Source organism: Gadus macrocephalus, chromosome 22, assembly GCF_031168955.1.
Source record: "Gadus macrocephalus chromosome 22, ASM3116895v1".
Classification (NCBI taxonomy): Eukaryota; Metazoa; Chordata; class Actinopteri; order Gadiformes; family Gadidae; genus Gadus; species Gadus macrocephalus.
Window position 1 is genome coordinate 13,316,154 of NC_082403.1, and position 23,358 is coordinate 13,339,511.

Below are 23,358 nucleotides of genomic sequence, written 5' to 3' on the forward strand. Positions count from 1 at the left end.
TTAAGTATCGCTGCCTACATGTGTGGTGATGTATGTTTGCGTATTTATGTTTTAAGTAATGTATATGTGTGTGTGTGTGTGTTTTTTTTTGTTTGTAAACGCCAAACGTTTCCGCAAATGCAGCTCACTTACCTTGACTTCCAACAACACAAAGGGATCCCAGCAGGTGGCAGGCTTTCATGATAGTACCTCGCTCTCCCCCTTCTTTCAGTCTTTCACTCCTTCTCTCTCTCTCTCTCTCTAAATTTAATTTCGATTTCATTCCAAAAAAGTTTTATAGGCATGGGAAACATATATTTAGATTGCCAAAGCAGGTGAAACAAATCTCTCTCTCTCTCTCTCTCTCTCTCTCTCTCTCTCTCTCTCTCTCTCTCTCTCTCTCTCTCTCTCTCTCTCTCTCTCTCTCATATAAATGGCTCTGTACACCACAATTAGCGCATTATAGAGTTACATGGGTGATCGTATTAAGTTACTTGATGTACAACTATGTATACATGTCTACATAAAGTATATATCCTTCTGGATCATCCCAATTCCTCTCAACCCTTCAGCGTAAACTTCGTTCAATGTTCGAATGAATGAAAAACAAAGGAAACATCGGTCATGATTGAGTACCGAGGGCTGCCATTGTTGTTTTCTTAATTAAAAAGATCAAGTTTTGTTGACGGTCCAAAACCTTCCACGTGCTCCCTTGTGTTTACACTCCGACGTGCCTACGTCATGCAGAACCCCACCCCAAAGCGAGTGTGGCTGACAGCATGTACCAGAGTACAGACTCAGCTTCAGCTAAAGGGCAAGGACACTGCCAGCCCTGGACCTTAACCAATTGCAGAACAAAATCCCAATAGAATGGAGATTGCTGATCAAGGTATTTCATATAACGACGCGTAAAGCCTATGGCGGTCTGCCTTTAAAAATGTAACATATGGCTAAGTGGATTATATTTTAAGGTAGCAAGCTTGCTAACTTTGTTGTTCACTAGGATAACATATGGTACTTACATCAAAGTCAATTCACGAGATCGACGGCATCATTCAAAGATTCCTTTAATATCTACAGATCCGTTTGCCTTAGATTGCTTACTAAAGTATCACGGAAATAACAACGTTACAGTGCATAGTCATTAATAAATAATAGCTCATCAGTACAGATGAGTAAGCATAACTGCATGCGACAACCTACATCCGCTAAAAGTAAGTCATTTTCAAGAAGTTACAAGAAAATGCTATGTTTGTTCTTTTAACTAACGGTAAAATACGAGTGTCGTGGTTAGCTAGGGCTATTCCATTGTAGTTCATGTTTTCATAGATAGTCATAGATAGTAGGAGGAACTTTCAAGTCAAAGGGGGAGAATACATGAGAGAAGAATTGGTGCTTTATGCACGACTTAAGCTAAGCATTGGGTATGGGTTCGTAGAAAATGATATGTGGTGTGTAATCGGTCACTTCAAGATGGCAGTCAAACGTGATTTTAGTTTCCATAGAACTTGCACATACTTGCCACCCGCCAGCCTACCATATGTTCTCTATTCTCCTCTACACCTGCTTGGCTTCCCACTCCCCATCTCAACTGGTTGATCATCCCCCACCCCACCCCACCCAAATCCTTCCCCTTATCAACTAATGCTTTATAAAATGCTAATACTAGCCTGCCACAGTTAGGCTTCTAGTCTACAAGAAAAAACAATTGTGCGTGTTTCTCTTGCATTCAACTAGTTGTGCACCGATCCTGTGAGGCAGGCTTTATGTTAAACACGAGGGAGAATTTGACGAAGTAGTCAAAAGTTATTAATTTGCAACAACAACAACTTTTTGTTGTTCATGAAATGAACAAGTGACATTAACAATTTAAATTCATGAAATATAATCAGTTGTTTTCAGCATTTCCTTCCTTTGCATTTACCTTTGCAGTTTGTTTGGACGAATAGGTTAAACCTGATATGTTGTGTTATTACTTGTTTGTAGAGCAATATCAATCAAGTTCACATTTGACCACAAACAATTAATGCATGCTGTGTGTGTCAACCGTCCTTTCTCATCACTATTTTAATTAAGATCATTTCAGTTACCCACTTCTAATATAGAGCCTACAGACAACACAACTTCTGGCACATTCCACTCTAGATATTTCTTTCAACATTGTACTATGTCAGTTATGTTTTACTAGGAAGAGGTTTTAAATCCTTGTAGCTTTCAGATTAACACATGTTTAGTTGTTACGTAAATTACCTTAAAGACTACCTTTGCGCTGAGCAAATGCTATTTGAGTCCTAAACTAGAGTCAACAAACAGAAGTAGTAGTACTTTGCCTTATATTATCATTAGCAGTACTAGTCTGCGTAGCTTTAGTCAAACATATTGGTATTATTGGCATTGTTCATTTTATTTGACCTCATTTAGATTGATACCTTTTCTGTGATACGTCGTGCGGTCACGTTCATTCACTCCTCCTCATTAGTCTTTGGTCGAGGCCCGCTCCTCATGAGTCAGGCAGATCTCTACAAGTCATCCTGTTATCTTCAGAGATTTATCAAATTATGCTGATCAACGCTACTGGATGGCCCTGAGTTTGTCTTATTCGATTTTGAGGTTGCATTGATGCCACATTTCTCACAAACAACATGCTGAGGCCCTCGTGAGCCTGGTGACAGATGATCCATGTGTCAATACCTGGCTTTTAGCTTGAAGGAACATCCAGAGCACATCTGTTGAATGTGAAACTGGATACATGCAGGTAAGGCATGCGTAGTGAAAGTGTATGAAGATTTGTACTTTTGTGTGGTGTTGATGTTGGGCATTGGGTGTTTTTTAAATGCCAAAGTTGTCAAGTTACTTGTTGTCTGTAAGGACATGGGAGCAGTGTGAAGCTGAATGTAAATAAATGTCATGCCAGTTCCTGCTCTTTCATTTACCCCCATGTTATATATCATTATATGGCTTCTATTCCACAAACGAATTTCACGTAGGGGTGTATTATGAATACGTGATGGTTTGATCCTCCATCACACAATGTAATGAAGCGTTGGATAACAGCATCAGCCAAATGACTACATTCTGAATGGATGTGGATATTCTATTGCATAGTAATATAATACAACACCATAAGATGTTCAAGTTAAAGTCCCAATGCAGGCCAGGATACAGCCTGAGGCCAAAGGTGATTCAGACGTTCTGGGCAAGTCTGTGGACAGAATGGGGGGTTGTGTGTTTTAACCCAGAGGCCTTTGTTACCAATGGATGCTTCCCCTGTCTCACTGTTTACCACCTGGACCAGAACTTGGGCTTTAGGACGACTTTGGTTGCATTTCTTTATTTAAACTTTTTCAGAGTTATTTCAGATTCACTTAACAATAACAGGGTCATACAGCCAATACAATGAAACACACCCTAGCCTAGTTAACAGTGGCTGGGGGAGAATCTGCTGAAAGTTGATGCAGAAAGGCCATCTTTGAAAGTTGTGGAGAAAAATCGAGGTAGTAGCAGGTTCAGCTTTGGTGTTTTCATTATGTTATTTCCTGCTATTTCATGTCCAGAGTCTACAGATCCCATCTCATCCTTTGCCTGAACATTCTTCTGCTCAACATTAAAAGCCGTGATGCTCAGGGAATGTGAAGGGAGAATATTTCTGCATGTCTGCGGTAGACACGGTCATCCCATGTCCCATGATTCTCGTTTCAAGAACCATCATGTGATGCGGTGCGCCATTAATAAGGAAGTAATTGATGCAATACTGTGCCTCATTAACCACTTAGTAGGGGAAAAACATGTCTTGTTTGTTTCCTGTTACAGTCTGGTTGGATAGGGTGCAGACAGAGAGGGTTGGTTGTCTTGGATTTTGCGATTGGCAAGCAAAATATATATATTTTGCAATCTTTATTGGCCAGGGGGTCTAAGGTTGATCTGTTGGGATTTTCAGAAAGAAATTAGTTCAAAAGGGAATCTTTGAAGTCATCATTATCATTTTGACTTTATGGTACCGAAATAATGGCCTAAACTCCCCTTTTCTATCCATGATATTAATAATTTTACAGATATCTTTTTGATAATCAACTGGCATCTTTCTTTTTCACCTGTGTTGGGTGATAGACCACTCATATGGATAAATGCATTCATGCAATGACCAACGGCAAAAGCAATCCAAACCTTTAGGCTGAGTCTACCGCCTGCAGGACACTGCAGGCTTGCACCCCTCCTTGCTATTGCTCCATGAAAGACCTGTGTGTGTCTGTGTGACTGATCTGTGTTAATAACAGATCATGTCTATGTTCGAGTGCCCTCATTGGTTGCTTTGATATGTTCTCTCCGCGATGGGAGTGCATGTCACTTCCTATGTCCTGCCGCTACAATGGAGAGCACCACGCACTACTGTGCCACGGAGCAGGTCTGGCTGGACCGGCAGGCCTAACCCTAACTTGCCACCATAGCTTGCGTGTCTCATCTCTTTGCCATGCATCTGTTTGTGAAAAGGTAATTATTTTCACATTAAGTCACAGGGAACATGCAAAACCACGATGGCACAAGTTACTCCTTTTAATAACATTTTCAATGGTGACCTTTTTTCTCCCCCTGGTAATCAGGAACACTGCTACTTATTCTCCCATTAGAGTTCATCTTAGATTCCAGACTGACACCAGTTGCTTTATCACGACATGTCGGTTTTGAGGTGCTGCCTAATGTACAGATGGAAGAAAACAGGACATGAGTGCGTTTTCGCAGTGTAGCACACACACATATACACACAGATAGCCTTGCTTTTCAGCAGCCTAGTCTGACATTATCCAAAGAGCACTTCAGGCAGAATGGAAAAAAGGCATTGGGTGCTTTTTATGTGTGTGCCCTGGCTGAACACACTCACTCAGTCATTCTCTCTTGTTACTCACTCACTCACCCATTCTCTCTCTCACTCTCTCTCTCACTCTCTCTCATTCACACATCCTCAATCACTCTCACACTCTCTTACACACACACACACACACACACACACACACACACACACACACACACACACACACACACACTTCAATGTATCGGACTGAGGCATTTCTGCTACTCTGGGCTGGACAGGCCTCACTGGATTAGCGCCACTGCTGTAATCTGGGACACTGCAGATTACATCGCTTTTCATCTGCGACCCACCCCACCACCCACGTGTCATGTGACCCGCTCTCACTAATGGAACCTTTTCATTTGTTGTCCTCCTCCATTCAATTGTATGACAAGAGGCTGGGAGAGTGAGAGAGCGTGACTGAAAAGAGATATGCACCCAGGAGTGTGACTGGGAGCAGGTGATTGCCACGTTGTAGAGCTAACAGTGAATATTGCTACTGCTGTTGCTACTGGTCGATAGAGATGGACTGGTACAGATTGGTACCGTGAAGGGCAACTGGATTGTTCCGATCCAACCTTTGGGATTACAGCGGAGAGGAGAGGCGGTTCATGTGGGTGTGTGTGTGTGTGTGTGTATGTGTTACAACCATTGGAGTGTGTTTGTGTTTGAGAGCGTGTGCGTAACAGCAGGAGCTGGCGGCATTAGGTAACTCATTCACACCCGGAAAAGGAGAGAAAACTCTCACATGCGTCTTGGCCTGGGCTTTTATGGAGTATCCTACTGCTGTGTAGGCGGACGCACAGAAGGAGGCTCGGAGGACTGCAGAAACCCACACAGACATGCTCACACACACCGATCGAAACACCTTTTAACGCATGTGACACGTTTGGCTTCACTAAGAAACACACAACGTCTCAACATTCTAGTCCTACACATAACGCAATCAAATGCGCACGCATACAAGCGCGCACACGCATGCAACCACTCACTAGTGACTGCTCTCAGGCACTGTCACATGAGGGCACTTAGCGCGGTAGCTTTCTCTGCGGCGCAAGGAGCGGCAGCGGGGGTAGGTGGGTAGCGGACCGAGGAGCTACAGCCGTGTCTCTCCAGCGCACGTCTCTGTACCTGGGGAGCGGAGGGCACATGGAGCCCCTGGAGGACTACCACTCCCCGTTCAACTTTGAGCAGGGCGTCAACGCCAGCTACATGTACCTGTCTCCTGAGTATGGAGACACGCCGCCCGGCTCCCCGGCCAGCCGCACCAGAGGTATTCAACAAGGAGTGCTGTGTGTGTGTGTGTGTGTGTGTGTGTGTGTGTGTGTGTGTGTGTGTGTGTGTGTGTGTGTGTGTGTGTGTGTGTGTGTGTGTGTGTGTGTGTGTGTGTGTGTGTGTGTGTGTGTGTGTGTGTGTGTGTGTGTGTGTGATGGGAGGAGGAGGAAGTAAGGGTTTTAAGATTGATGTAGACTCGGTGTGTTTGCGTCAATGTGATATGATTTTGCATTTGTTCTGGGATTTTATGTGAATTACTTATTTCTTTTGTATGCCGTAGATCATTTTAAATGATGATATAACTTTTGTTCATGCCTCCCTTTACAATAATACAATCATCTAATCATCTAATCATCGTTGCTTGTATTTAATTAGACTATTGAATCACAACAAAGTCAGAATGTAATGATGGCATTAGGTGTGGTTTTGGCATACACACCGTGATTAAGTGGCCTAGCGGATCTTAACGTAACTCTGATCATTGTACTACTCGAATAGGGCAACATTGAGATGAATATAACCAATATAAAAGTCCTTTGTCCAATTTGGTGATTCTACCAGCTATCAACCACAAGCACTACTTACTATATGATGACAATGTCATATTTCAACACATGTAAAGGGCTGCAATCAAAATGTATTAATTGGTAAAGTAAATAAGCATAAACAAATCAGCAAAAACCTAAACTTAAACAAATCATATCCATGTATAATTATGTGTGTAGGCATTTACTTATTGTTCTAATTGCTCACTTTTTAAGGGAATCTGATTTTCTCTGGAGTATATCCTTGCCTTTTGGTGGGCGTGGCCTTGTGAGGGAAGACGGACTGCGTGATATTAGTCCCACACCCAGACGTCGCCATATCTCGCCCAAACACCGTCAAGAGAAAGCTGTGCATATTTAAACTTATGTATACACTCAATAAAGCTGGGAATGAATGGTACAATCCTCAGCCCAGTTGTGTTATCTGAAAACTGAAACCTGACGTAAAGCGGAGCGTAGCAAGGGGCATAACGAGGGGCGTAAAGAGGGTCATAACGAAGGGCGTAACAAGGGGCATAACGGGGGCGTAACGAGGGGCAAAACGGGGGCATAAAGAGGGACGTAACGAGGGACATAACAGGGGCGTAACGAGGGACGTAACGAGGGACATAACAGGGGGGTAACGAGGGACATAACAGGGGCGTAACGAGGGACATAACGAGGGACATAACGGGGGCGTAACGAGGGGCGTAACCAGGGGCGTAACCAGGGGCGTAACCAGGGGCGTAATCAGGGGCGTAACGAGGGCCGTAACTGAATTGAATTGAAGGGCGATCACTGGTCAGTTTCCAGCCGTTAACATTGCTATTCCCGCCGTGTCCTGGACCGCTGAGTCTGCCTTTCGCTTCCTGCTTCATTGCGAAACGCTTATTCCAGACTTTGTGGGCTTTAAGGACATAAGTGTAGTAGGTTTATATAAACTCGAATCACACCAGGCAGAGATTACGCACACAGCTACCCCCGCTGGCGAAAATTATTCTCTGTACTCGGTTCTCCATAGTTCATTTTCGCGGTACTTCTGAATTGAATGGCACTGCATTTGTTCTATAAACTGAAACGCATCATTCACAAGGAGGGAATTAAATTTGATATCAGTAAATCGCTTCTACATTCTCTTTGTCAAAGGGGTTTTTGTCTAGCCTGACATTGCGGGATTTCTGATTTCAAAAGTGGTTATCAACAGTGGAAGACCAAAACGCTTCTGGACGCAATTGGATAGACCGACAACCAATCAGAGCAACCAGACGTCGATTGGATAGACTGACAACCAATCAGAGCAACCAGACGTGTGACACAGCAGCTAACATTAGATGAGCAGTTGTGGTTGGCCCGACCCAGGCCAGGTTTGTTGGAACTCTGCGTGAATGGGGTCCGGTTCAGACGCAGATGACAGAGCAAATAAACACGAGGTCACAGATTCGTCTGGTTCCCAGCTCTGGGAAACCCTGTACATTTACATAAATAACGTGTTTAAAGTTATAGAAGAAAAGCGTATTTAACAGAATAAAGATGCGGATGCTCTTTCTTATTACGCACGCCTATGCTGCAGAAGTATTTCGCACTCTCACGGCCTCAATCGACTCGTAAAAGACAATCTTGAAAGAAACATTTGACTTCCACTGGTTGGAAAGTTTTTTAAGAACTGTTTCAGAACTCAACAATTGAATTCGGGATCTTACAAACATACACAATATGCTGAAAGCACATGTTATTGAACCTCTAACAGTAAAAATAATAAGATTGCCAGACAACCTGCTGGGTAAATATTTACCCAGCAGGTGTGACTACAAGTTCTTGTAGTTGCTAGAAATTATGCAAAATAACGTGTTGTCTAAACCTGTATGTTGTTTGTTAATACATATGATTAGTCATTTGGCCCTCACGATTTTTATGAATATATAATTTATTATTCAGTATCCATTTAAGCTTTTCAATTGTGAGATCTACAAATAGAATGTTAAAGAACTAGCTTTGTAGGCAATTATTGAATCATATTTTTGGCTGGTCCCGGTTCGATGGGTAGGACAGCTGTCGAAAGCCTCAATTTGCCAGTATGTTTTACAAATATAAAAAAGATATAGTACACATGGTGTAAATTACAGCGACATGTCTTATGGCAGTCTTCTTGTGTGCCTCACTCCACTAAGTAAATATGTAGATATGTAAAGTGTCGTGTGAGTGGTGTTATTTGTTATTTATATGAATTAAAGTTTGTGTGTCTAGTAGAAGCTGATTCTTCTAACCAAGCCATGGTTAAAGTAAAATTTGCAACTTCAGTTTGGTACAAAGTTGCATATCCCGCTTCTTGCTTTGATGTTTTTCTTGCAGATATTTACAACTGGATTATCGTTTTTTCTTTTTGATTTCAATCAACATTAGTAGTTTAATTGTATTAGTTTTGCTTTGTTTTTGTTCTTATGGGGGCAGGATGGTGTTTTAGTGGCTAGGGTGTTCGACTCCCAGCAAAAAGGTACTGGGTTTGATGCCTTTGTGCCAGACAATACCATGCATCCCGATATCTGAGGTGCCTGTCACTTTGAACAGCTTCCAATTCTACAAACGCACCTTTTGAACTCGGGTGGGGCGTTTACTGTTTTTCAGTAAGTACATTTTTTAAATGTAAGCCAATAACATGTATCTCTTGGAACAGCTGGTCAGAGCTGAGTTCTTCATGTGTGCTGAAGGATGCCTGTGTTCAAACAGTGTGTGCAAACATGATCAACCTCTAGGTTAACTCTGTGACCCCGCCCTGTAGGCCGAGGAGTCAAACGTCTCTCTCACTGTGTCTCTCTCCTGCCATAGCACAGGATTTCTCCATCTAGAGAGTTCTCTGTAGTTGTCATGCTCATGCTTCATCCTAGGGCTACAGCTCTGCACATTCAAGATGTTTGTGTGTGTGCTTGTGTGTGTGTGCTTGTGTGTGTCTGTGTGTGTGTCTGTGTGTGTGTGTGTGTGTCTGTGTGTGTGTGTGTAGTTTGGACAATGCATATTATTAGGACTCGTGGCACACTTCAAACCCAATCCCTGCTAGCTCTGAGTCCTCTTTAGCGCTACAACTCAGCCTTTTCCCCTTTCCTTTCCCTGCTCCTGCTTCCTCCCATTCACCATGGAGGCTCCCACATGGGCCTCTGGTCCTAAAGTGAAGTACAAGACAGTAGAGATGTGACGGTATGAAATAAGCATGGCATATGTATTTATCTATATGGATCGACATCCCCACTGCTGCCTTACTTATGCCCAAATACCCCCACTGCCAGCTAGGCCTCTCTGTCACCGTCTAGCTCCCGTGATGGAGTCCCTGTGTTCTCTCCCCGGTCCGTGGACCTCCAGGTCAGCAGATGCTCTCGGACCCCCAGCCAGAGGTGGGCGAGGACGCCGTCTCCTCCATGGGCCCCGCCCCCCCCGCCCTGGTCCCCAGCCTGTCCCCGGAGGAGCAAGAGGCGCTCCAAGGAGAGCTGGCCAAGGTGGGTGGCCCGGGGTGGGGGGGGGGGGTCAGGAACAGTAGGATTCAGGGGTGGTAGGGGTCAGGGGTCAGGAGCGGTAGGGGTGGTAGGGGTCAGGGGCGGTAGGGGTCATGAGCGGTAGGGGTCAGGAGTGGTAGGGGTCAGTAGCGGTAGGGGTCAGGGGCGGTAGGGGTCAGGGGTCATGAGCGGTAGGGGTCAGGAGCGGTAGGGGTCAGGGGTGGTAGGGGTCAGGGGTCAGTAGCGGTAGGTGTCAGGGGCGGTAGGGGTCAGGAGCGGTAGGGGTCAGGGGCGGTAGGGGTCATGAGCGGTAGGGGTCAGTAGCGGTAGGGGTCAGGAGCGGTAGGGGTCAGGGGTGGTAGGGGTCAGGGGTCAGTAGCGGTAGGTGTCAGGGGCGGTAGGGGTCAGGAGCGGTAGGGGTCAGGGGCGGTAGGGGTCAGGGGTCATGAGCGGTAGGGGTCAGTAGCGGTAGGGGTCAGGAGCGGTAGGGGTCAGGGGTGGTAGGGGTCAGGGGTCATGAGCGGTAATAATAATAATAATACATTTCATTTAGAGGCGCCTTTCAAGACACCCAAGGTCACCTGTAGAGGTGGTAGGGGTCAGGGGTCATAAGCGGTAGGGGTCAGGGGTGGTAGGGGTCAGGAGCGGTAGGGGTCAGGGGCGGTAGGGGTCAGGGGCGGTAGGGGTCAGGAGCGGTAGGGGTCAGGAGCGGTAGGGGTCAGGGGCGGTAGGGGTCATGAGTGGTATGGGTCAGGGGCGGTAGGGGTCAGGGGTCATGAGCGGTAGGGGTCAGGGGTGGCAGTGATGCGAGGGGACTGAGGCGGTCAGGTCTCAGTTCTTCTCGCGGGTCTGCAGTATCGGACATTTTACGGTCGTCCTCCATGGTAATGCATATGCTCGGGATGTGAAGGGACATTGCTGTTCCTTGGTTTGTACGTTGTCCCCCTGACACTAAGGTAGTCAACGTTGGCTTTGTTCAAACTGCTGATCAGGCTAAGGGTGTTGTGAAGGGCGTGATCATGTAACGAGTTCTGGCTCTACAAACCTTTGAACCGTTCCTCCGGCGTGGTTCAGCACAGGCACGTCCAACATATGTCTCCCATGCTTCCAGGTGGAGGACGAGATCCTGACTCTGTCCCAGGTCCTGACGGCTAAAGAGAAGGAGCTGGCGGAGATCAAGAAGAAGCTGGGCATCACGCCTCTCAACGAGCTCAAGCAGAACTTCTCGCGGAGCTGGCAGGAAGTCACCACCTCCAACGCGTGCGTAGCCTCACTGGTCGCACTGGGCCCAACGCCTTAGGCCCAATCCCAATTCTACCCCTTACCCCTTCCCCTTTACCCTTACCCCTTCAAAACAAGGGGGAGGGGGAAGGGGAAGGGGGAAGGGATATAAATGGGATTGGGCCTTAGTGTTGATGTCCTTGGCACATAGATTACTACTAACTGTGCCCTGATTACAGTGTGAGCACAAGAACAATGGATGTCACGGATAGACCAACGGATAGAACATGAGACAATGAGACCATAATACTACAAATGTATTTTATGACAAGAAATAACATTGACTTAGTTTGTCCCCGAAACGATACTGTTTCAAAGTAAAATAGCCTCCCCTGCAATCGTTCTGCTAACCTATCTCTATATAAAGACACTTCAGTTCTTCATGCACTTAAAATTGAGGGAACATTATCCTTTTCTGATTTAATCTTAGCAGCAGCTACCTGGCCCATGTAATCTTCAGGGCAGAGAAGGCTTTGTTGTGGTTTTACTCCTCTAAAGGCTGACATTCTACTGGAAAGGGTTTTTGTTTGGCATTCAACCTGGCTCCTGAGAGAGAAATTGTTTGGCGGATATGAAGAAGGATCAGCGTTCGGCCTTTCAGGTCCCCAGGGCCATCTCTCTTATCTTTTGTCCTATGTGGACAATATAATCTCACACACACACACGCACACACATACACATTCTCTATTCATTTCCTGTCCTTCTCAACCGTTCGGCTGGAGAAGCCGAAGGGCACTGGGCTTCGATCCCCAATATCCGCATCCTTGAGCACCAATCCCCCCCCCCCCCCCCATCTGCTCCATAATGCACCGTATCTTGAGCGTGTGATGAACGGCCACGTAACCCAACAGCAACCTCCTGCCCCTCTGCCTTCTCCTGCAGCTACCGGCGGACGTCCGAGTCCTTCTCGCTGGCCGGTCTGAAGGCCTCCGCTGCCCTCTCCACCATGGGCTCCGCCATCAGCCGCAAGCTGGAGGACGTCAAGTAAGAGTCTCCAGCAGCCAGACCCCCAGCCCAGAGAGAGCGCACCACCCCCGGGGGGTTAGCGTCCGCCACTGACCGCTGCCCAACCGAAGGACACGTTAGAAAAGGGAAAAATAAAAATACAGGAAGGCTATTTCATGTACTCTGTGTGTTTCAGACTGATTGATATTATGATTAAATGGTACTGCCTTATACAGATATTTATTTTTGATAATTTTTTACGATTACTACAATCTGGGTAGAGTGCAATTCTGAAGCAGGTCAATGTTGAGTCCCCCTTGAAAGAGAGATGGCCCATCAGAGGGGTAAGCCTTCTGATGAATGATGGGAGAAGAACGTCCTGATGAAGTGCTTTAGAGGAAGGCAGCTGGCGCTCAAACCCTTCCCTAGGAGTTGCACAACCCCGCCTTCCACGTGACACATTTATTGTGCAAGCGCATGCATAACACACACTATATCTTAACTCCCCCCAGAGGCCTGGGCTGTAATCAACAGAGTACACTCAACCACCCCTTGGATCGAGTAACTAGGGGGTTGAACAGCGTCCTACCATCTTGACTGTTCCGCTTGAAGCCTATCTCCAGTGGATCTCTCCCTCTCCCGATTCTAATCTCTCTCCTCCCCCAGTCCACTGGGATTATGGGGGGCTCTAAATAAGATTATCAGACCCCTCCCCCCCTCCCCCACCCACACACCCTCACGTATTAGCTGGAACGTATAGTGGGGTGGGAGGGGGTAGGGGTCCCAAAGTCGTGTGTGTGTGTGTGTGTGTGTGTGTGTGTACTGCTCACAAACTAATGACTTATGACTAACTGCTCTCTCTTGTCTTTAATGCTGTCGGATAGTATTCGCTCTTTACAGCATTCAGCTAGCATGCCTGTGATGAGGTAAGGCTACACACAAGCTAGCTGGCTGGCAATAGACTACACAGTTAAATAGAAAGAATTCTCATCTTTTGCGTTTTTTCAGTTCCTTGGTTTTCATTGTGTTCATTTATTTATTTATGTTCTTGAATTCAGTGTGTTTATTTTTTACTAAATAGCCAACAGTAGTAGGACCAAAAGATGTCCTTCAATCATTCTGATATATGCAGTATAGAGAGCATTACAACACAGTCTATTTTGGTGGTACAATGTCCCTAAAGGCGCTTTTGTTTTGCAATGAGGAAGTGTAAGTGATAGCTTGGTAGCTTGAAGAGCTTCTTCTTCCAGAGAAGCCTGAAGGGGTACGGAAGGGACACTAATATCTCACCCACCGGTAGAACAGAATGGAACCGGGTCATTTTAGAAGACCCTTCATTGTGATTCACTGTAATCAACCTATGCTCAGTGTCAGAGATCTGGACCTCATTACACTCTGGATATCATGTTACTCAATGAGAATGTGACTGTGACTTTCAGATATTCCCAAAACAGGTTTTTCACTCACTAGCCCAAAAGTTCTGGGTTCAAACCCCAACTTCCCAAGACCACATCTTGGTATCCTTGAGCAAAATGCCTGTTAATCACTTTGGATAAAACTGGACAGTACTGCTTAATGACTTCAGAGTAAATCTCTCTTCCTCTGACAGGAACAAGCCCACCTTCAGGTCTTTTGAAGAGAAAGTGGGCACTCTTAAGGTAACGTTATGCATCAAGTGTACAATCCAAGCTCTTCACAAATGACCGCAAGCATGTGTTTATATTTTCATTTATAATTGTTTGATTGTTGAAATGTATAATTTCTGGCGGTCCACACTGTCTGCATTTGACTTTGAAGATGAGATAGTCTTTTATAAAATCAATAAAGTTATTCATCTGCCGCTGGTTGGTGACGTTGTAGATTGTGCACCAATCTATATATTTCTATCAACGTTTTCCACACCTCCTTTTCCCTCCTTTCTGGGCCTCAGACCAAGATGAGTCCGTCCGGGACCCTCAGTAACCATGACAACCAGGATGGCAGCGCTGGTTTGGACCCTGAGCCTTTGTTCAGCCAACCCAACGAACTGCCAAACCAGGAACCGCCCACCCACTGACACACACACACACACACACACACACACACACACACACACACACACACACACACACACACACACACACACACACACACACACACCACGCCTCTTGACCTCTGACCTTCGAACCCCCGCCTCATATAATCTGTTTTGGCCCCATGCCCGTGTCCTTTTGTGTGTCGGGACCCCTGCTTGTAATTGGAAACAAGTGACTTTTCTCTCCTCCATGTTTCTGTGGTGATTTAATGTTCTTCTTTCCTGTCTGAAGCGTGCGCTTGTTACTTAACCGACATGGGATTGAAGGCACGTGCTTGATGGTGGGTTAGGGTTGTCGGGGGGGTGGGGGGGGGTATGCGCTCTCAAGCCAATCGTATGTATTACACTTCAGTTTGAAGGCTAGCACACGCCCGCTTTTGCAGAATATGTTGAGAATAAAGATCTGAGTTGTTGCCTGAATGGCTTCCTCTTTTTATTCTCTTTCTCTTCCCTTTTCCTCTGCATAACTCCTGCATTGTCTCAAGTAACCAGCTAGTGAAACATAAAGCCCAAAATGACATTGTTGTTCAATGGCCACAACATTGGCTGAATTGCATTTGTTACATTTTCATGTTTTGGATACAATTGTCTACATTTTAGGAGTTAAAATAATTATTTTCTTCCATGAAAACTTTGCAGCTTTGGACCTACCCAATAAATAATGAAACACCCGCCCCCCTCAAAGGTGTTTAATGAAAGTGATGTCTTTTTGAAATCACAAGTGTTTTTCTTCCCCAAATAACACATAAACCGAAATTCGGTTTATGTGTGATGTATCATATACATCACAACTCAAAATGTTCACTGTTGATTGAGTGAACACGTTTTAAAATCTAATGAACGGTGCTGTAGATGGTATTCCCAAAGGTGAGAGGGGATACATCCAGGTTCTGGGAGTGGGACCCCTGTTGTTTTGTCAAGTATTCAAGGCGAGTATTTGTCACCTTTGTCAGTTGTTGCTGAAGTCCTGAAGCACATGTCTGGGCAGGCACATGAGCTGAAACGATCCCCCTCCACGCCGCCCGTGGGCGCCTGGGACTCTTATTATCGTAATAATACGACATTATCCGAAATGATGTGCGCAAATTATTAGTCCCACGACCGACTATGCATGCATTCCAATCACTGGAGGAGTCGTCACCGCTGCTGAAAACAAAACACACGACACCAAAAGGTAGGCTGTAGGTACCACTGACGTCACGTTTCTCATTCAAAACCAAAAAAAAACGGGGCCCTGAAAAAAGGAACATTTGGGTTACATTCACTTCGACTCGTGGTCATCCAGAGATGTGACTTAAATGTTTCACACCGAGAGTCCGTCCTGCACAGATCTGCATACCAAAATCAGTGACATTGACTTCCCAGCGTTTCAGGGCCTGCCCAGAGTTCAAAACCTCCATCAGTAGAAACTGATGGAGGTTTTGACCCTGCCGAGGTTGCTGTCAAATGATTATTTGCTGTTGCCAAGTAAATCTAATAAAACTGTTAAAATTAAATATTGCTGATGTGTTGTTTGTATGGGTATGGATGGATATAGCAATATATAGTAAGCTTTTAAATTATTTTTAACAGTCAGAATTCTAGGGAAAGGGATGTATGTATGCCTGTGTGTCTGAGGGCCTACGTGTCACACGGGGTCAATGTGTTTGTGTGTGTGCTTAATTTCTTCAGGCTAGTACTCACAAGATTTGGAGGATATGGTTCATATTTTTAGCCACTCTACTGATAAATGGTCACATGATCAGCCGCTACTTTGATTCTCTACCAGTTCTCCCATAGGCAATAGGGGAATTCCTACTCTACGCACGAACATACAACATGTATGTTATTTGAAGGACCACTGAAGTTGTAAATGGACAATTGCTGGATATTGATGAATATCATGTTTTTTTGTTGTTTTCTTACAACATAGCTCATATTGGACCCAAGTCCAGTCCTTTTTTGGTTACCGGACACACTCTTGATAGGGTACACAGTTTAATAGCACCCTTTGACAAATTCTGAGGGGCATGCAAACACATAAAGACCTAGTCTACATTATGATTGCACAATTTTATAACAATCTTCCAATTTTGCATTCAATACTGCTTGTAACATGTTTCAGCAATTGTTGTTTCATTAATATCATTATCCTGACTAGAAACTATAACATTGTTAAATAAAATAATCGATGTGTCCCATGAGGTCTGGTGTGAGTCAGAAATGTATAGAAATGCAGGATCTTACATTGTATTGTGAGCAGGACCTGCAGAATCGGGTCAGCCTATTCTATAGTACGCAACAATTCCCATGAGATCACACAGGATGGCAATAACACACGTGTGTAAAACGTTTATATGAATGTATGTGCACAACAAAGAGCACTATTTAAAGTGGCGATCTCGAAGATCTCCATTTCGTTCTTTTTGGCAACACCTTTGGCGATAATTAAATTAAATTAAATTGCATTTGTATAGCCCGTAATCACAGGTACAGTCTCAAAGGGCTTAACAGGTCATATATTTATGACAACCCCCTAGCCTAAAAAAACTCCCTTAATTAGGTAGAATTAGGTAGAATTCTTGAGGAGGATGCAGAGTGGGGAATCCGTCCTTCCAGGGGTGGTCAGGAGTGCAATGGGTGCCATAAATAACATACATACAGTCACCATTGTGTTACCTAGTGATCAGCCTAGCCAGTTGACCGAAGCAACTGGTAGGCTTATCTAAACTCCCACTTGTGATGTCACTTAGTCACAGGGCAGGGACGATTTTGAAAGTTTGAATTGGCTTATCACCACTTACACCTGGTGGTGAAATAGGTGGCATTTATTCTACCCATTGCCATCTGCTAGGAAGCCCTATCCTTTTATTTGATATGAAAGCATCTCACCATTTTTTTAATTCCTACATAAGATTAAGAACTAGACATGGTATTTACTAAAAAATTGGTCACTGATGGTATACCAATAATACAATAAACAGAAACAGAAGGCTTATGACAATTTGAGTGTGAAAAAAGCCCTTTACAAATGGGCACGAGTAGTAAATTCCAAACTCGAGTGATCGAAGGAATTCCTCGAGGATCAATCGAGTACTCGTTTAATCAAATCTATTTTTAGAATGCAACGCATCTGCAGCAGGAATGGGCCTAATGATGAACGGCAATATTACCAACCAAACATGTAATGGTTATTCTCCATCAAAACAGTCAGAGTTATCAGAGTATTCTATTCTACTCTATTTATTTTTGCAAACGTTCAAAACACATTTTCCTTACAAATATAAATATGCGTCTCACAATTTAAATCACGTCGAACCAAGGCCTGTGACGGTTTAAAAAAAACAAAAACGAAACAAGTAGCCTAACCATTGCAAATAATTTAAAGCTGCAAATAAAACAGCAGCAAATGGACTATGGAAATACTCAGCGTTGTGATCTTCTCTACACGGCCGCGATAGATGCGTCTTGCGGCGGTGAAAATAGGCGACACACTTGGTTGCTGCGGGTCTGCTTTCCCGAACCCACCGTTGTCGAACTACAGTTCTACAGTAGATACTACTAGATAGATAAGAGACTACAGCTTTCCGAATCTGCAGTCACTGTGGTATGATAAAGGCCTAGCTTCATGACTATAAACACATTGTAAATAATGTATGGGGCCTCAGCTTTGGTTTTGTGCGATGATCATCTCATATCTGTACAGCATCAGATATTCTATTTAGATTAACAGGATTGACACTTTTATTTCAGATATTTGATCAAGTGTCTCAGATATGAAGTTATCCTTTAATTTCTTCTGATTTTTAATGCATAGTGAGGAAAAGCTGTTTATACAAAAGAAGACTTTACTTTCCTGTTAAAGTCGTTTATGGGATGTAGCCGGCTTTATTGTACTAACTGTACAAATCGACTGTACAAATATACATTACCAATGAGTTAATATACTCTATAGAGCAATCCTATAAAATGTTAAATATAATCAAAGACCTTGTGTTCAACAACTTTAATTGGGTTTAAGATGTTACCTTGGAAATAGTTTTATGATAACTGTTTATGTCACAATGATTGGATGAGGTGACGTTTTTTCTGGATCAACAAATAGTTATTTAGTTCAAATGTACGTTTTTACTTGAGCTTTTGTTCAATTAATTTCATTAATTTAATGAATATCTCTGATATTCAGTCACTACACGTTATATGCCAATTATACTGGACGGATAATGTAGGATTCCCTGCCCTCACCTAATGCCTGTAAACCTATTTTGTTTTAGCACCCATTCTATACCTGCAATATATATTCCAGCCAGACGAGCGCGCCCAAGAGCAGTCCCGACCTGTCCTGTTGATGTCTTTATTACACTCACCAAGAATGACATTGCCTCAGGGTATGACTTCACGCTATGGTTTTATTAAGATAATTTGAAGTAGGTTTAAATGGCCAACAGCCATCCATAGTGCATACGATAGCAACAGGTTTAAATAGGCCTACGTTGTTAAACAAATTGAAATAACCTGTCATTCAGGTTTCACACATTGCATTACTCCAATATCTTAGGTCTTACCTCAAGCAGAGACATGAGGCGGGATATGGCTTTTCTTAAAGATAGCCTAATTAGTTTTGTGTCGTAATGACCTGGCACGCAATCGAATCGAGGCAAGGAAAAATAGATAGGCCAATACATAATGGCAGATAACAGAAAAAAATTAAAGCCTTAACAAAGCCTACCTGAATCTTCCGGATACAGGTCACCGTAGACGCCATGAACCCATAATACTACCAGGAAGATAAATACTAGCCGTTTCTCAATTCGCGTACTTGTGCGTGCTCGTGTGCTCGTGGACTCGTGAAACGTCATCAGTCGTTGCCCGAGCACTGTTCCAATTTGAAGCACGCATCAAGCGAGTACTGTCAGAGCCCGTCTACATATTAGACATTCTCTGGTACTGTCGTAAAACCCGGAAGTGTTCTTGATGCGTGCTCGATCTCGCCGTTTCACCAGGCCCCCAGGATAGGGGCTTACTTCCGCAATCCACCAGTGCTCAGAGGCCAAGCCTGGTATTGCAGCTGTTTAAGCTGGCAGTGGACGGGGGTCCGTCATTTCATGTGGCCCAGAAGTAGATATCGCCGTCCACTCCAATACAAGTGGGGAACAGGATTGTGTCTCCGCAAAAAATGTCTGGATATCAATCAAAGGCTCATAATTACCTTCATGCCATGTCCTAAAAAGATTTAAGTTTTTTCTTTCCTTAACGCCACCTCAAGCGTTTTATTAGCCGTTATCTCGCTGGGGAAGAGGGGTGTGCAGCTGAAAGGAGTCGTAGTGAAGCAAATGGCATCCGAGAGGGCCTAGTTCAGTGCTCCGTTTTTTGGACTGGTTCATCTGCTGCTCAATAACTCTCACGGTCCTCTGCTTGCGATCATTGTGATTCATCATGTATTGATCCATTTATTCAAAAGATCCAAAGACAAAGAAGCGGTGCATATCAGTTCTATATTTTGGCATCCGGTACGTCACGGACTAGGTCACGTGTCTTGGCCACATAACGCGGAAGCAAATCGCTCCTGTATGATGCCCTGCGCCACTGAGCAGTTTCCATAGGAATGAATGGGCGGCCATTTTCGGTCTGTGGTCCATCCATTAATATGTCCATGGTTTCACCAAGCATGCATCGGAGGTGGCTCGTGTGTGCTTGCAATCGCTATAAATCCCAGGATGCATTTCGCACTCGCAGCAGTACGATGGCGGACAATATGGAGAAGACGCACAACTGTAGCTTAAGTTACTCTTAACTTATATATATATTTATATAATATAATAATAATAATAATAATAATAATATAAGATAATATATAAATATATATAAAGTCGTGTGTGTATAGCTTATACACATGACAGGACACGCATATCTTTTCAATTTTTATTCATTCAGAATATTTACATACTATTTGAAAATGAAAGAGGCTGGGATTTTGTTTTATATCATTTGTTGATATTGTTCAGTAGTATATGCCTAAATGAGGCCGTAGCACAGTTAACGGACGAGCAGAGGTGGTGACGTCATCGAGTCCGCTGCTGTTCCAATCGCAGGTACGTACTCGCGTGCTCGCAAGTATGTTCTTGAAGTACAGACTTGCCAAGTACGTGCTTGCAAGTCATCGAGTCCGTAGTACGCGTGCTAGGAATTGAGAAACGGCCACTCAAAACCCCAACGTAAATAGAGTGGCGAAGTCACGCCCCTTCCGGTAGAGCTCATGGGACCTATGAGATCGAAAAATATGAATGGGTGTCAATGGAGAGAAAATAATTATTTTCTGGTCCCAGTCTTTATATGCCCTGGATTACACATATGTTGTTTGTGGATTTAAATGATAATTTTTCATGCAAAGAAAACTAAACATTTTCGTGAAGAAGTTTGATAATTTTAGGTTTTATGTGAGGCCGCTTTGTGAACTACGGACGTTTCTCAATTCCTAGCACGCGTACTACGGACTCGATGACTTGCAAGCACGTACTTGGCAAGTCTGTACTTCAAGCACATACTTGCGAGCACGCGAGTACGTACCTCGATTGGAACAGCAGCGGACTCGATGACGTCACCACCTCTGCTCGTCCGTTAACTGTGCTACGGCCTCATTTAGGCATATACTACTGAACAATATAAACAAATGATCGAAAACAAAATCCCAGCCTCTTTCATTTTCAAATAGTATGTAAATATTCTGAATGAATAAAAATTGAAAAGATATGCGTGTCCTGTCATGTGTATAAGCTATACACACACGACTTTATATATATTTATATATTATCTTATATTATTATTATTATTATCATTATTATATTATATAAATATAAGTTAAGAGTAACTTAAGCTACAGTTGTGCGTCTTCTCCATATTGTCCGCCATCGTACTGCTGCGAGTGCGAAATGGCGATCACTCTGCTCCACTTCACCACTTTTTCCATGGGGAGGATAAAAGCATCGAAAGAGGTGAAAACCATCGGGGCACGTGCAGAGTTTCAGTTAGGCCGATGGGAAGATTGTCGGTCTTCTCCACGCCAGTCGCAGGGAGCGTGACGTCACATTCGAGCCGTGTAGTCTTTCTCGTTGTGTTTTCTCTACGGCCTTTATCTGAACAATTGCACAATAAACGGTAAATAAAATCCACAAACAACATATGTGTAATCCAGGGCATATAAAGACTGGGACCAGAAAATAATTATTTTCTCTCCATTGACACCCATTCATATTTTTCGATCTCATAGGTCCCATGAGCTCTACCGGAAGAGGCGTGACTTCGCCACTCTATAGCATTTCATTATAATTAATAGCCTACACGGTGGTTGGGGGGGGAGGGGGTAGTAGGCTTAAGATAAATAGGCAGACCTATAAACACAGGTGTGGCAGTTGACGTCAACAACAACAACTACGACTCTAGCTTGTCACGTGTTCTGACAGGGCTCCCCGCCCTGTCAGAACCCCCCCCCCCCCCCCCCCTCACGCTTTTAAGGTAGACACGCGCTTTGAAGCTTTCTCAACACTCCATGTGAAATGAGTGTCATTGAGTAGGCCTACAGCAAACTTGGAAGGATCAGAACTATCAACAGGGGAGTGAAGCCCATCAAGAGGGAGGAGATAATCATGATAAAAAAATCATGATTATATATCCTAAACGAATAGAGCCACATCACAAAGAAGAACAAGAGTAATATGTGCAGTAAAAAAATAAAATACAATTAATAATAAATATAATTAAGTTTTCCCAGACGATGGGTCTGTTCAAAAGTCACATTTAATTTTAGTCAGTGATGCTTTTATCCAAAATTACTTGCAGTGATGTAAGATATCATAGATCTATGCATCTGTGTGTCTGGGAGAACACTAAAGCCACCACACGGCCTCTCTCTCTCTCTCTCTCTCTCTCTCTCTCTCTCTCCCCATCAGCACACACAGTAACGCTCCATTAAATTGTGAGAGCTATCGATTTTATGGACAGTAGTGATTCTTATCCACCGAGGTCAGGGTTTGAGCATGTGTATGCATGTGCATCTCTGTGTGTGTGTGTGTGTGTGTGTGTGTGTGTGTGTGTGTGTGTGTGTGTGTGTGTGTGTGTGTGTGCGCGTGTTTGTGTGTGTGTGTTTGCATGTGTACCTGTGCGTGTTTGTGTGTGGATGAGTATCTATGTGTGTGTTGTTGTGTAGCATCTATATGTTGCCCACCATATCAATTATTCACAGCCACAGCCACACCCATACACACACACACACACACACACACACACACACACACACACACACACACACACACACACACACACACACACACACACACACACACACACACACACACACACGTCTCCTTTGCTCCAATGAACCTACAAAGCCCCTGATGGATGCTGAGCTTAGCTCCAAAAGGAACCTGCATCATCTGATGGAAGGGGCGCTCCCACTCCCACAGCAAGCCGCACTCTGTGTGTGTGTGTGTGTGTGTGTGTGTGTGTGTGTGTGTGTGTGTGTGTGTGTGTGTGTGTGTGTGTGTGTGTGTGTGTGTGTGTGTGTGTGTGTGTGTGTGTGTGTGTGTGTGTGTTTGTTTTGGTCAATACGGGCAGTGGGTATGTGGCATGCCTGGATAAGCCCCATAGAACTCTCTGGAGATTCTTAATGTGCCACACACACACACACACACACACACACACACACACACACACACACACACACACACACACACACACACACGCACACACACACACACACACGCTCCCTCACTGACAAACTAATGTGTGTTTAAGCCTCAAATCAAAATCCAGCTGCCACTGACATCACCCATCACCTCCACACACACCACCTCCAACACCATCCAAGCCGTTAGTCTTATATACCGTGCTCCCCCTCCACCACCACCACCCCAGCAGCCCCTAACCCACGCTCAAGAGGTGTCACTGCTGTCTTTGTGAGGGCTCAGCGGACAGAGG

The 23,358-nt window shown here is 44.3% G+C and overlaps 1 protein-coding gene across 4 annotated transcripts; it reads left to right on the forward strand.

Moving 5' to 3' along the window:
- The first annotated feature begins 712 nt into the window (after nucleotides 1–712).
- Nucleotides 713–14,826, forward strand: tpd52 (tumor protein D52). Of its 4 annotated transcripts, none has more exons than XM_060042972.1 (7): nucleotides 713–868; nucleotides 9,976–10,109; nucleotides 11,218–11,366; nucleotides 12,270–12,371; nucleotides 13,217–13,258; nucleotides 13,942–13,990; nucleotides 14,263–14,826. In XM_060042972.1, exons 1-7 carry the CDS (start codon nucleotides 850–852, stop codon nucleotides 14,386–14,388), a joined length of 621 nt encoding a protein of 206 aa, XP_059898955.1. In that variant the 5' UTR covers nucleotides 713–849; the 3' UTR covers nucleotides 14,389–14,826. The 4 variants fall into 4 exon arrangements, with proteins under 4 accessions (XP_059898955.1, XP_059898953.1, XP_059898956.1 ...); XM_060042970.1 differs by lacking the exon at nucleotides 713–868 and adding an exon at nucleotides 4,961–6,098; XM_060042971.1 differs by lacking the exons at nucleotides 713–868; nucleotides 13,217–13,258 and adding an exon at nucleotides 4,969–6,098.
- Nucleotides 14,827–23,358: the final 8,532 nt, after the last annotated feature.

What these genes read in the sequence shown, in the direction of transcription:
- tpd52 (XM_060042970.1), top strand. Translation starts at nt 5,975, where the DNA reads ATGGAGCCCCTGGAGGACTACCACTCCCCGTTCAACTTTGAGCAGGGC. An exon ending in CGCAAGCTGGAGGACGTCAA is followed by an intron (nt 12,372 to 13,216) that starts GTAAGAGTCTCC and finishes GCTGTCGGATAG; the next exon opens with TATTCGCTCTTTACAGCATT. An exon ending in GCTAGCATGCCTGTGATGAG is followed by an intron (nt 13,259 to 13,941) that starts GTAAGGCTACAC and finishes TTCCTCTGACAG; the next exon opens with GAACAAGCCCACCTTCAGGT.